The 14,678-nt window shown below is 42.5% G+C and overlaps 1 protein-coding gene across 1 annotated transcript in view; it reads left to right on the top strand.

Moving 5' to 3' along the window:
• ARMC2 (armadillo repeat containing 2) overlaps positions 1–14,678 on the top strand; it is a 106,746-nt gene that overhangs the window by 56,630 nt on the left and 35,438 nt on the right. The window contains exons 11-12 of the mRNA XM_060030130.1: positions 9,791–9,936; positions 13,890–13,989. Coding sequence (XP_059886113.1) covers positions 9,791–9,936; positions 13,890–13,989 — 246 coding nt within the window. The remainder of the gene's footprint in view (positions 1–9,790; positions 9,937–13,889; positions 13,990–14,678) is intronic.

Raw genomic sequence — 14,678 nt, 5'->3', positions numbered from 1 at the left:
ATGTACAAAGCTGCTTTACCGTAATTGAAGAAAATCTCAAGGTACTCCCATTTACAGTTAGGTAACTTGTAGGTATATAACGTAACTATTAAACCCAGGTTGATTTAAACTAATGTTCCTATTTTTATGGATTCCTTTGTATTTCCAGCCTTTTCTTCTTTACAGCCTGACCCACTTGATCTTGAGTTCAATTCTTAGAGAAATATGTTCTTTCCCTGCTTCAGATTTAACATTTTTGAAGTTAGAACTGTCTGGCATCCCCCACCGCCCCCAGATAACGTGGTTTCTTTCCTTCGTCTTACACCTGGTCTCTCTTCTCTGACCTCCAAACCTGCCGCCCAGAGGGTCCTTCAAGTCCTAATCTTTCACCCTTCTTGCTCAGTACAGCTCCACTGTCCAATTCTTCCTTTTTCTGAGCGGAAGTTTCTCAGGAAGGTCGGTCCTCCCACCCCTTGGCAGTCCCTCTCCTCCACTTTGGCTCTAGAGTGTGGGGAAAAGGAGAGTGAATTAAACAGAGGTTTGACCCTGGGTAGCTCAGAAAATGATAATGTTATTGTCAGAAATTAGAGGGTTACGTAAGGGAACTGATTTGGCGAGAGGAGGGAGGGAAATGATGTAATTAGCCCTCGTGTAAAACTTGAAGGTGCCAGCAGAACAGCCAAGCGGGACTGTCCGGTGGGAAACTGGAGAGAAGACCCCGTGCTTAGCAGAGAAAGTAAAGCCAAAAAAGCAGACTTAGCGTCATCTACGTGGAGTTGACCGTTGAAGTCAAGAAAGACGATGATACTACTCAAGGGGAGAGTAGAGGGAGAGAGGAGGGCTAGAGGAGGGCTGAGGACAGGTTCCATAAAATGGCCAGATTTGTGGAATAGAGAGAGACAAGAGAAGTGACCAGAAAATTCAGAAAGGACAGTGTGTGGAAGAGGGTAGAGATTTTAAAAGCAAGGATTGGTCAGCTTTGGCAAGTGCTACGGCAAGCACACGGGGGAAGAGGAATTCCGCTACTGTGTGGGGCAATTTGAGTGGGCAGGTGGGGTCGCGTCCTGTTGCAGGGGGTCTGTCCACACTCTCTTTAAATCTTAAATGATTTCTTTATCTCTGCACTTTTAAATTAAGAGATGTTTTGGGGGCTTCCCTGGTGGCGCAGTGGTTTGAGAGTCCACCTGCCGATGCAGGGGACGCGGGTTCGTGCCCCAGTCCGGGAGGGTCCCTCGTGCCGCGGAGCGGCTGGGCCCGTGAGCTATGGTCACTGGGCCTGCACGTCCGGAGCCTGTGCTCCGCGGCGGGATAGGCCACAGGGGTGAGAGGCCCACGTACCGCAAAAAAAAAAAAAAAGATGTTTTGATATAGTTGGGGTTTTGTTTTTTAATTTCTAAGCCCTAGAGTAAACTCCCCACCTTGGCTAATGCGAGTTCACTCCTGTATTGTGTATTCCACGTCCTGAGCACATGGTACTGTCATCTTCCAGAGCCCTGATGGTCCCTCTGGCTTTGTGCCCGGCGGGGACAGGGCTCAGTGCTGCCTCATGGACTAGTGATGGGAGCACAGGCCTGAACTGGCGGTTCAGCTCTGACATTCTGTGAGCCTCGCCCTCCTCATCTCCCAGTGACTGGCTGTGCCTGGGGTAGAGGGTAGTCAGGCGAGTTAAACAAGATGATCTATTGAAGCACCTAGAACAGGACATGGCACGTAGATGGCACTCAGCAGAAATTTATTAAACAAAGTGAGATCAGAATTACCAAAACTTGAAGCTTCGGGCTTCCCTGGTGGCGCAGTGGTTGAGAGTCCGCCTGCCGATGCAGGTGACATGGGTTCGTGCCCCGGTCCGGGAAGATCCCACATGCCACAGAGCGGCTGGGCCCATGATCTATGGCCGCTGAGCCTGCACGTCTGGAGCCTGTGCATCTGGAGCCTGTGCTCTGCAACGGGAGAGGCCACAACAGTGAGAGGCCCGCGTGCCGCAAAAAAAAAAAAAAAAAAAAAAACTTGAAGCTTCAAAGAGCAATTATTTCTGATAAGAAAAAATTAATCACAACAATTAAGATGACAGAGTTAAAGATGGATTTCATCTTTGTGTATTTTGTGTGTGTGTGGCTTTCCTTTTTATCTTTTAGTTTGAACTCAGTATAGGTTCACAAGATGTTGCAAAAATAGTAGAGGGGTCCTATTTACCCAGTCACCCTGCTTCTCCCAGTGATGACATCTTACGTAACTGTAGGACATTATTAAAAGGGGGAAACTGATATGAGTACGATACAATTAACTGTTTTACTTATTTGCATATTATTTTTGAGATTAGGTGAGTCTCTTTTTTTGTCACAGTATTTAGTTTGGTTATTAGGCTTGCTAATTTTTTAATGATGTATTTGTTAGTGGGAAGGGGAGCTATTTCTGCTTATGAGGTTTCCTTCCTATAAAGGAATACCCAGTAGTGTAATGACCACTCAGTCATCCAACTGGCATGAGAGAGCGGGCAGTCAGAGCCTACTCTTCCCTTTCCTGGGAAAGGGCTACATATAGGCAACTCTTGTTCAATTTTGACTCTCCACGGATGGCATACCTGAAGATTTGGGGGCAGTCAGAGGTCCCAAACATGTAACGCCTTGGGCTTTGAATTAGAAATAAGAGAGAGACTAAGGCAGATGGGGAAGAAAGTTGAAGGATGTAGTTTATAGCTGTGGTGGGTGTGCTTTCTAATCCTGAACCCCTGAATCAGATTTGCCCACCCAGTCACAGGCCACGCCTGCCCCAGGAGGAGCAGAGGACAACACCTGTGCTCACCAAGCAGGAAGTGAGGGGTGGAGAGTGACCAGGAGATTATGCTAAGAAATGTCACCTCACAAGGAAGGAACATCAGGTGTGGGAAGTAAGTATTCCTATGCCACCTGCTTCTGGGGAGAGCCATTTGCTTTTCAATTGCTGTCATATCTGCTCAGTCTCATCTCTTCCCTGTAGACATATTAGTTGTGGCAATAAAGAAATGTCACTAACTTTAACATGTAATTCTGAAAATCAGTGTTATTACTCTGCAGTTCTTAAAGCATTATCTTTTTCAGACTCATTTTCCTTATTTTACTGCTCTGGCATTCTATGTAGTCTAGATGACATTCAAATTTCAGCTGTATTGATACATATAATGGCCACAACTGGAAGAATCAGCTACCTACCCATTTTACCAAGGTAACTGACATAGTGGCAGTAAATGGAGAAACAATAACAAACATAGGCAAGTGTTAAATAAGAGTCTCAAAGTAGGGCACTGGAGCTTGAGGGCAGAACCATTTCCTGCAGAAGTAGGACACTCATGGTAGGAATGTGCCAAATGGGCTCCACAGCCAGGCACCAAGCATTGCTGAGGATTGCGAATTAATATGACTTTCACATGCATGTATCTTAACTCCAAGAAAATGCTTAGGACGTTTTGGAACTAGTGGTTTCATGTATATAGTGGCATCTTACAATTGGTTTCCTTTTTCTCAGGCAGAGCTGTACTAATCATACATGAGACAATATGAAACTTCTTGGGTTACCACATGGGCTCTGGTTTTGGCATATATGTGGTCTCGATCGGGCACAAATCCAGAAAATGAATATGCTTTCATTAATAGAGGGAGATGGTTTTGCTGAGGTTGGAAAATGGTGTGGCTTTGGTCTTAAATCATTTGACACTGTTTGTGGTCTCTGGCGGCTGTGTTTATTCTTTCACATCATCAGCGGGAAGTGAACCATTTTGCAGTTGGCAGTTAAGTTGATATAAAGCTCTAGGGATTTTGGTTATGGATATTCCAGATGATTGAGCAATAAAATGAATGCTTTTAGGAGACAGTCAAATGGAGCAGGGGAGACAACAGATGAGGAGTCGTTAGAGCCCCAGATGCCCACCTACCTGGAGCTGGTAGACTTTCTGAGCTTCAGTTTCCTCATCTGAAAGTTGGAGCTCAGGATACCTTTCCTGTCTACAACATTCAGGGAGCAAATGAGATCAAGCTCACAAGATAGCTTTATAAAAAATAAAGTAGCTGCTCATATTTTTTTCATAATAACATTCAATGTATAAAAATAAAATGACTCATGATGCTAATTTTGGTAGAGGAAGCATAATAACTTTCAGACTGTTAGTGCTATTTTCAATTGCATTATGTTCCAAAGTTTTCTTTGAAAGCCGGTTTTTTGAAATTGGGAAAATATTTCTCCGAGGAATAATACCATGATTGACGGTGAAGTTCCTGGGCTAGCCAAAGAGCCTGTTCAATTTCTGATGCACCTAAACGGGAATTCTCTGGTGGGCTGTGAGCTGCAAGCCCCTCTGATCTGGGCCAGCTCTGATGGCTGAATGCCTCCTAGGGCAGAAGAATCTGGTGAGTTCCCTGGGGACTGAGGACTCTGATGGAGGGAGAGTAGAGAAGTCATCCACTCGAGATGGAGGGAGAGTAGAGAAGTCATCCACTCGAGAAATGAGCAGTGTATGGAGGCCCAGGTGGACCAACCAGCCCTCCCCACCGTGCGCACACCCCCCTGCAGTAGAGAATGCTGGGGATGAGGCCACAGCTGCTGGGCCTGCACTGTCATTCTTAAGTTCATCGATCTAAATCAGGAGGGCCTCATATTTTAAGGCAAATATTTCATGTGTTTGCTTAGGTTTTTCAAATAATTAATAATTGGAAACATAATTTAAAATCGATAATGAAGTACCTAAATTGATTTTTTTAAATGCTAAATCTTTTGAATTCTAATTTTGCTTTACTAAAATGCTTTTTGAGCCCTTATAAAATAATCACTTCTTGATAGAATTTTTCCCTTTAAAATGGCTCTCCCAATGTTGACTGCATGGTGAAGACTTTGAGGCCCAACTAATTCAGTGTGAGATAGGACAGCTTTGCCAAACTCACCAGGTGTTTTACCTGGAGATGCTGATTGAGGTTGGGGCCCAACCTGACGATCAAGGAGTTTGGGGAAACCCAGAGAGAAAAAGCTGCCGCAGGAAAAGTGAGCACCACAAAGCTGTAACGTGTGTGTGTGGCGCAGTCATTTTCCAGCAGTAGATTAGCGACCAGAATCACACCAGCATGTTTCTTCCCTGATACATACCCAACGTTTAGGTCCCCTTTTGTCCCAGACATCATCTAACAGCTGCTAATAAGCAAGGACACTTAAATTTTTATCAATCCTTTTTGTGGATTACCAGTTCCATATTCTTCTCCTTTTTCTTCTTCCCACTGCTCGCCTTCTGACTCAGTATATCTGTCCCAAGGGGTTGCACATTAAGTGATGGGAAAAAGAAGAATGGAAACTCTTGTTTTTCAGTTTGCTCTTGCTTGGTGAGATGACAGTTCAGAGGTTGGGAATTGTTCCAGTAAAGTCCTCTAGAAGCTAAACAAGCATCTGTGTATGCATCTGACTTATACTTCTTTTTCTTTTTTTGTCATAAAGTGTTTGACATGGCTTAAAAGATTATATGCAGTAAAATAGAAGAGTACATAACTCAGTGGAATTAGGAACAATATAAACTAGAATAGAAAGTTAAGAAAGGAACAGATACATTTCTCCCAGCACGAAGCTCGGACTTCGGTGAACTCCTGCTTTGGGTGCAGGCCCAGTGGGTGGGCTTTCCTGCGGGGTGGAAAACAAAGACTCAGCGGCAGAGCACACAGCTCATTAACAATTTCTGCAAATACATCTCTGTTAAAAAGTTGGAGCGAGGCTGAGAGTTAGGTGGGTTGACTTGGAATTTGCTTTTACTGTTACCACAGTATTTAGCTAGACTCTCCTCCCACTGATCTCTTTATATTTTTCCCAGAAAAAGCCACTTGTCTGTGCTCAGCGTTCAGCCCCAGCCCCTCCCGCAGTGAGATCATTGGCTCACAGCCAGCCTTTCAAATGGGGGGCCTTCACGGCTGCATCTGCCTGGCGACCTCCTCCTGACCCTCCTCCCCGGGGATTTAAGCTCTGGTTTACCACCAGCCCTCTGCTAATGCCGGCACTTTCTTGTCAGAGGCTTCTTAAAGGGGAAAAGCCTCCTTTTCTGTCTCCTGTCTCCCTTGTCCCTTCATTTCCTTCCTCCTCCTCCTTTCCTTCTTTCCCTTCCTCATCCCCTCTTCCTTCCCTTCTCCTGATGTGTATCATCCAGTAAGCTTTTTTTTTTTTTTTGCGATACGCGGGCCTCTCATTGTTGTGGTCTCTCCCGTTGCGGAGCACAGGCTCCGGACGCGCAGGCTCAGCGGCCATGGCTCACGGGCCCAGCCGCTCCGCGGCATGTGCGATCTTCCCGGACCGGGGCACGAACCCGCGTCCCCTACATTGGCAGGCGGACTCTCAACCACTGCGCCACCAGGGAAGCCCCATCCCGTAAGCTTTTTATGGGCATATTTATTGTCCTCTGGGTAGGAAAAGGAATAAGAAACTGTTTGGACTGTGGAGGAGCTCACAGTGGGAGAGAAGGTACCTGAAACTAGTGGTTAGGAGTCTGTGATGGGTGTGGAGCAGGAAGGTCTGTTCACCTGGAAGAGAAGCAATCAACCGCCGAAAAGTCTTCACAGAGGAGAAGTGAGCCTGAGCTGGGTCCATAAACCCGAGCAGGAGGTGAGCACATTGGAGAGGGGGCGGCAGAGTGTGATGGAGGGGGACATTCTGGGCAGAGGCAGTGGTCCGTTCAAAGGCTTGGAATTGTGAAAGGATGAGGTGCAGAGTCTGAAAGATAGAGAGGGAGGAAGGGGGAGGTGAAGGAGATGAGCTTGAGGGGGGTGAACCGCGCTTTAGAGAGTGAATAGCCTTTAGGATATGGATTTTGCCCAGTAGGCCACCGGAAGTCAGAGGAAGTCTTTGAACAGGGAAGGTTGGGTTTCAAGATGCTCCCTCTGGCAGCAGGGAGATGCTGTGGGGAGATGAGCCCAACAGTGGAGAGAGTGGAAGGAGCCCATGCGGGGAGTGTAGAGTTTGGGAGAGAGATGAAATGGGCTTAAACAGAACCAGCAGCCTTGAAGATGGGAAGAAGAGGTAGAACAGGTGATCAATCAGCTGTTGAAAGGGAAGGAGGGAGAGGAGTTAGGAGCCTAGGAAGGAGCTGCTGTCGTGAATGAGATGAGTAGGGAATACACTAGTCCCCCTCCAGGAAGTCCATTTTTCTTTCATCGATTATTTTTTTATTCCTCCGCTCCTTTTAAATCATCTTAAAATCCATCTACCTGAGATATTGTCTGATTCATCCATGGTTTTCTTTCTATTTATACCAATGTTTCCTTTGTAGGTATTAATCCATTCGTCCATTCCATCAACAAATGTTTATTGAGGACCCACTGTGTGCCAGGCACTAGATTTGGGCCTGGGGGGCACAATGGTGACAAGACAAAGTGTATCCCCTCACTGAAGCTTCTAGTATAGAGAAATAGACAATAAAACATAATATTAAATAACCTAACATGAAGTAGTTTGTGGGGGGTGTGTGGTATGAGATGAAGTTTGAGGGGTTGGCAAGAGTCAGACCATACCAGGCCCTGTACACCAAGGTCAGGAAATGGAGTCATATTCTAGGAGCAATAGACAAAAAGCCAGTAGGGCTTAGGGTGACAGAAAGGCAAGATTCTGGAATGTGTCTGAAGTTTTGCGACTTGAGACACTGTGTTGATGCTAGTGTCATATACTGAGGCATCACTATGTATTTTCAAGTGCATATGGTATATGTTTCATGTATATTATTCTGCTAGCATCACAACTGACAAATTTGGAAACATTCAACTCACTCAGCTCCCTGTGCTCCATACAATGTGTTTGATGCAGGCAGTAAATAGATAGAGATTTAAAATCAGGTGATGTGTCACATATAAATGTGTGCTTCCACTCTTGATTGGGGCCATTTATAAAAGTTATGTATTCGGGGCAAAAGAACCATGAGCTGTCTTAACTTTTTCTAATGAGGTGAGAAAAAGGGTTGAAAGGGAGAAAAAACAACCCACCAAAACTGAGGTTGAAACAAGAAAATCTCCTAAGAAAAGTCTGGTCCCTCCTGCTGACAGCGCCCCCTGCCAGAGGTTGAGTTAGGGAGCCAGAAGATGACAACAGATTGAGGTGCCCAATCTGTGAAGCCTTGGGGGCCAGGGAAGGGGAGGCGTTTGTGTGCACCGTGGGTGGAATGAATGTTCCATGATCTGCCACGGTCTCTGTCTGTCTGGTTCAGGCCAGGATTCACTTGGGCATCTGTGCTGTTTGGTGTCGGAGTGGGGAAGCCTCTGAGTTTCCCTTTGGATTGACATAAACCAGCAGTGGTCCAGTGCCTGGGCTGTCTCTGAAGAAGGAGAACAGGTAGAGCCAGGATCCAATGATGAGAATTTTCCATTTTATGGCAGTGATGGCTTGAAATGCCTAGAATGGCTTGTTAGCTTTCCTTAGCTTAAGAGACTGCGTTGTAGATCCCTGGTAAAGTGGAATGCTGGAATAGTTTGTTTCCCCTCCAGTGTTTTGGATACTGAACCTTTCAGGGAAGAATTTACTAAATTGCTACATAAGTGAATTGACTACAAAAGACTTGCACACATTTATTTGAAACATTAATTTTATTTTCTCTGCTTTAAAAGGTAGTGGGTTATATTTTAACAAAATCTTTTTGTTGCGGTTGTTACAAAGGAAAACTAATCAAAGGTACATGTCATCTTAATAATTGTTTTCAAAGTTTATTAATTATGGCTTTATATTTACATAATGCTCTACAGTGTACAAAAACAGTGTTACATTTTTTCCACCTGATACACACAACCCTGGCTGGTGAGCAGGGGTTGTAACCCCCTTTTCACAGATGAGGAACTGAGGGAGCTGAGGAACGAGTGAGCGCCTCAGTCACTTATTTAGGAAGAGATTTCGGACTTGAATCTCCATCCTTTCACTCCACGGCCAGCGATCTCCCTTCTTCTGCATTTTGGGTGTGAAGACCCACAACAAAGGCGGGGATGGGACCCATGACTTTTGAGCTCCTGTTAGTTAATCAGCAGTGGCAATGCCACTCATGCATCTCATCTCATTGAATCCTAATAACTCCAGGGCAGTTATCACCATCCCCGCTTTACTGTTGAGAAAAATGTGCTCCGGGAGGTTAACTAACCTAAACTGGTGAGTGGTAGGGCTGGGATTTGACCAGGCCATCCAACTTCCAAGCTGACTCTCTTAACCAGTAGCCTGCCTGTACTATCTCACGAGGAAAGATCACCCTGCATATTTAAAAGGATTAGATAACAGCAACTTTCATTTTATGGATTTATTAAATTGTTCTCCACTTTCAGACAAGGGTTAAAGTACATAGCTTTTCTGAACATTTTTTACAAAATAAGACAAATTTGCAAGACATCAATTCTTGCCACTTGGAAGAGAATGAGACTAACAGTCGTAAATATTCTTTGGCTACAGCATTGTTATTTGATGGTATTTATAAGAATATGGAACAAGGAATTTCTGTCCTGTGGAACTCTTGTGGCATGTCACAGGGTCAGTGGATGATCTTATGACTTCTACTAAACCCAGATGACGATTTGCTTAACCCTGGGGTTTTGGTATACTAATTGCTTCTTAACACGAATATTTCATTCATTACTTTTGAACCAAAGTAGGCTTTCTTTGTATTCATTTCTTGGTCTTCATTTTGTGCTACTTGTGCATATAAGGCCCATGTTCTCGGATGGGAGATGCATAACAGGGCCTCGGTTTAGCTACTTATGTAGCGAAACGTATGGTATGAATTATGCTGTGCCAATTAGTGTTGCTGTATTTTCTAATTTTAAAAAATGACACTAATGTTTTTTTTTCATAGATGACTGCTACGCTGAGAAACTTGGTTGACTCACCACTAGCAAGAAGTAAGTTGCTAAGCATCAGTGCCCTTCCCCAGCTCTGCACGGTGATGGGACAGTACATAGGTGACAAGGAGGTCTGCACCAATGTTGCCAGAATATTCAGGTAGGTAGACTAGGAAAACAAAGTAGCCTTACAAAAATGCTAATGTTTAGATTTAGGGGGTTGTTTTTAATATTTGTGTGTGTGACTGGCAAGGAATCCTGTTTTTACTTTTTATGTCACCTCAAAGAAAAGGTAAACCTAGTGGCCTGAGTTTTTAAAAAAATGATTTAAACTAATGACTTCATTTCTTATGTATTTCTGTTGTGATTCTAAACTCATTGATTTTAAGTTACTGTAACTAAAGTTGTGAGTTGTCCTAGTATTTTTACAAAACAAACAAACAAACAAAACTTCCTCTCAGCTTATTGGAGATAAAGAGCTATATCACAAAACATGGCAAACCTTCTGGTGCGCTTGGAAGCAATGCTTACGGATTTTAACTGAAAAAGGAGGCCATTGCTTAGAAAGACTGATCTGACTTAATTTGTAATTGAAGGTCATTTTATTTCAGCTGTTTGGCTGAACTTTGGCTCACACATTCGCTAGTCATGTTTATACTTACTTTTCTCCAGAAGCAATGATCACCTGAATCCAGGCTGCCTCAAAGCAAGATGTGGCTAAATTTCGGAACTGTCTTTAAATTATGCATTTATATTTCTTCCCTCACTGCTCTTTGCCATTGTTTTTACATAATGATCCTTCTCAAGAGACCTGGGCCTTTCTTGAACTATAATACTGTAGTTGTTTAATGAAATACAAAATTTCCTGAAGACTGAATTGGTAATTGACCCCAATATGAGGATGTGAGTCCAGCTTTGATCTTTTAGCACTGTGCTTTCCTGTCTGGGTACTTCATTCTGGGTACTTAGTCCCATTTTGAAGCACTATAAAATCATAAAAAGTTTATTTTTGTATATGGTGGCATGTAGAGATCCAATTTAATTTTTTTTTCCCCACGTGGACAGTTTTCCCAGCACATGTTATTGAATACACCATTCTTTTTTCACTGTGTTTGAATGCCTAGTCAGTAGAACACGAGGTTCCATATACTTGCAGGCCTGTTTGTGGACATTCTGTTTGGTCCGTCTTCAGACTAGTTCCATGCTGTTTTTACTATTCTGGATTTAAGTCTTACTGTAGGATAAGATGAATCCCTCACTTCTTTTCTCCTTTAAGATCCAAATTCTTATTTTCTCTTCCTCATGAATTGGAGAATAGGCTAAAGTCCATGACAGGAACTTTGGATTTTTTTTTCATGAAACTACATTGACTGTGTAGAGTATCTGGGACAGACGTGGGGATAATTGATTAGCATCTTTATGATATCAAGTCTTCCATCCACAAACATTTGTGATGTCTTCTTCTTTTAATAAAATTGTATAACTTTCTCCAAAAAGATTCTGTACATGTTTTGTTAGATACATTTCTTCACGGTGCAATTATGAATGCAGTCTTCAAAAAAAACAATTCTAATGAGTGTTGCTAGTGTATATGGATAGTATTGATGTTTGCTTATTAATCTTGTATCCAGGACATCTTTTTGGTACGTGGGCCTCTCACTGTTGTGGCCTCTCCCGTTGTGGAGCACAGGCTCCGGACGCGCAGGCTCAGCGGCCATGGCTCACGGGCCCAGCCGCTCCGCGGCATGTGGGATCTTCCCGGACCGGGGCACGAACCCGTGTCCCCTGCATCGGCAGGCGGACTCTCAACCACTGCGCCACCAGGGAAGCCCCAGGACATCTTGATTAACATTAGGTCTAAGAGTTAGTGTATAGATTCTGTTCGATTTTCTATGCAAATTATATGCAAATAAGTCTACTTTTGGGTTTTTTCCCGATGATTACAACTCTTGGCCCCTGTCCCTACCTTTTTCTTGGGTGTGTGGCTTAGGATGTCCAATACAAAGTTGTGAGAGTGTTGAACCAGCTGACTTTCTCCTGAGTTGAAAGGAAATATTTTTGTGGTTTTGCCAGTTGAAATTAATGTTTGTTGTAGGTTTCTGTAGATACCCTTGGACAGTTAAGGAATAATTTTCTCTCATTAATGGATTTTAAGTTTCCTTGAATACTTGCCTAGAATGTATTTTGATTATGTGGATTTTCTTAACAGATTTTCTCATGTTAAGCCATTATATATTGCTAGATTTGCTTAACTAATATTCTGTTTAGTATTTTTCATCTATGGTTATGAGTTACATTGACCTGTATGTTTCCTTTCTCATATTGTCCGTGTCTGGTTTTAGTGTCAAGTTTATACCAGCCTCATAAAATGAGCTGGGATATATTCCAACATTTTCTCTCTTCTAGAAGAATTTCTGAAAATTAAACTTACCTGTTTCTTGAAAAGTTTGTAGAACTTGCTTGAAAGCTGTTTTATCCTGGTGTGTGTATATGTGTGTGTGCATGCATGCATGCATGCATGTGTGAATGTCATTGACAACTGATTCACTTTCTTTAATAGTGATATGTCTAGTCATATTCCTATTTCTACTTGATTCAGTTTCTAAAAGTTATATTTTTATAGGAATTTGTCCATTTAAGTTTTCAAACTGTATAAAGTCATCCCAAATATTCTATTATCCTTTTAATCTCTATTCTATCTCTAATTATGCCCCTTTTGTTTATATTATTTATTTAAGAAATACTTATACAGTGCCTACTATGTGCCAGGCAATGTTCTAAGCACTTTCCAAATACTAATTCATTTATTCCTTATAACAGCTTTAAAAGGTGGGTACTATTATTATTATCTTCATTGTACATATGAGGAGACTGAGGCATAGAGAGGTTTGGTAGTTTTCCCAGGGTCACACAGCCATGATTTAAACCAGGTAGTATGGCTCTAGAATTCATACATTTAAAAGCTATGTTACACCGCCTCTTCATTTTGATATTGATTTTTATTCCTTATTTTGATGATTTGTGATGTTTCTCTTTTTCTCTTGATCAGTCTTGCCAAAGGTTTGACAATTTATTAGTTTTTGTGAAGAATCAACAGATTATTGAACCACTCTGTTGTATGTTTATTTTGTATTTTATTCCTTCTGTTCTTATCCTTAATAATCCCTATCTTCTATTCTTTGGGGATACATTATATTTTCTTCTGTTTTGATTAGAAATTCCTTTCCTTTCAGCTTTCTTAAGGTTATAAATTTTCCTCTAAATACTGCTGTAGCTGCATCTCACAAATTTTGATTTGTAGTGTTTTTGTTATTATTCAGATATGTGTTTTTCTATTTTCTTATTGATTTGACCCACAAGCTATGTGTTTTTAAATTTCCAAAAGTAAGTTTTTTAAACAATGTGTTTTTCATTGATTTCTAATTTAATTGTACTTTGACCAGAGAATGTGATCTGAGACACTGGTTCTCTGAAAATTTACTGAGACTTGTTAATGGCCTGGCACATAATCAAGTTTTTAAAATATTAGTGATGTTTTACCTATTAATCTATCACTTAATGAGAAATTTATGGACATCTCCCAATTTGAGGTAGGTTTGTCAACTCCACCTTGTGAGTTTCATTGTTTTCTTGCTTACTTTTGAAAATTTGAAGCTATTTTCAAGGCTTTTTGCCTTAAGGTCTATCTTGCCTGATATTAATATACCACTAACAGCCTAGTATATTTGAGCATTTTAACATTTACTTCTACTGGAGTCCCAGGAGATTGGTTGATATCCAGCCAGATTTTGTGTAAATTTCTTCGCTTGTGTTTTCTGAACCACATGGGCAGTGTAAATTCATACCTTGTACATGTGTTAGAGGCTTCAGGTTTCTCTTTTTCAAAGAACTTGAAAAAAAACCTTCCCTCCTCCCACTCTGTGCCCCCAGAGTCTAGAGCAGATAGCGCGCCTCCTTGAGGCTTCTCTGGACCAGTGTGTACAGTATTTCCAGACTGCTTTTCATGCACAGAACAGTGCTTTGAAGGTCTGCATTTAAAGTGACCCTAGGTATAGTTGAACTTTATTGAAAAACAAAGTTTATTTTTATTTTTTCCATTTGACATTTCTGCAGCAAAGTTACTACTTATCATGACTGCTGTGTAGCCTTGGCCAACTACTCCAGATGTTATGCCTTGTTTTTGAATCTGATAAACAAATACCAGAAGAAGCAGGTCAGTTTTTCATACATTTAATTCTTCAGTGTGTCTTTGCATTGGTGTATTTGTGTAAGCCCATGTTTTTTTTGTTTTTTTAAATATTTATTTATTTGACTGTGTTGGGTCTTAGCTGCAGCACGTAGGCTCAGTAGTTGCAGCCGGTGGGCTTAGTTGCCCCACAGCATGTGGGATCTTAGTTCCCTGACCAGGGATCAAACCTGCGTCCCCTGCATTGGAAGGCAGATTCTTTACCACTGGACTGCCAGTCAAGTCCCTGTGTAATCCCATGTTGAATAACTTTATGTTTTGAATGTATAGGTTTCTATTAGAAGCTTCCATCCGATGTGTAACGAGCTTCCCCAGGAGGCAGAGTTCCATGGAGGAGGTGGGGAGGGAGTAGTTTGAGGGAGAAATGGCCTCAGTAGGATGCGGATGCAGTAGGAGGATTCACAATTTGGGGTGCAGGGTGGGTGGACCCCCCCCAGTGTTGCTCCTCCCAGTGATCTGTGGACCCGTACATGAGAGGCATCTTTGGGTGGGGTGGGGTTAACCGGGTTATTTCCAGGCCCCACCCCAGGCCTGCTGAGCCAGCTGGGTGCACATGGGCCTAGCCATCTGCACTTTAACAAGAACTGCAGGGACTCCTGATGCAGACTAAAGTTTGGGATCTCCTACGCTGGATATAGTCTAAAGATTCTTCTGGC

Source organism: Delphinus delphis, chromosome 14, assembly GCF_949987515.2.
Source record: "Delphinus delphis chromosome 14, mDelDel1.2, whole genome shotgun sequence".
NCBI lineage: Eukaryota > Metazoa > Chordata > Mammalia > Artiodactyla > Delphinidae > Delphinus > Delphinus delphis.
This window is presented reverse-complemented; position numbering and strand designations above follow the sequence as displayed.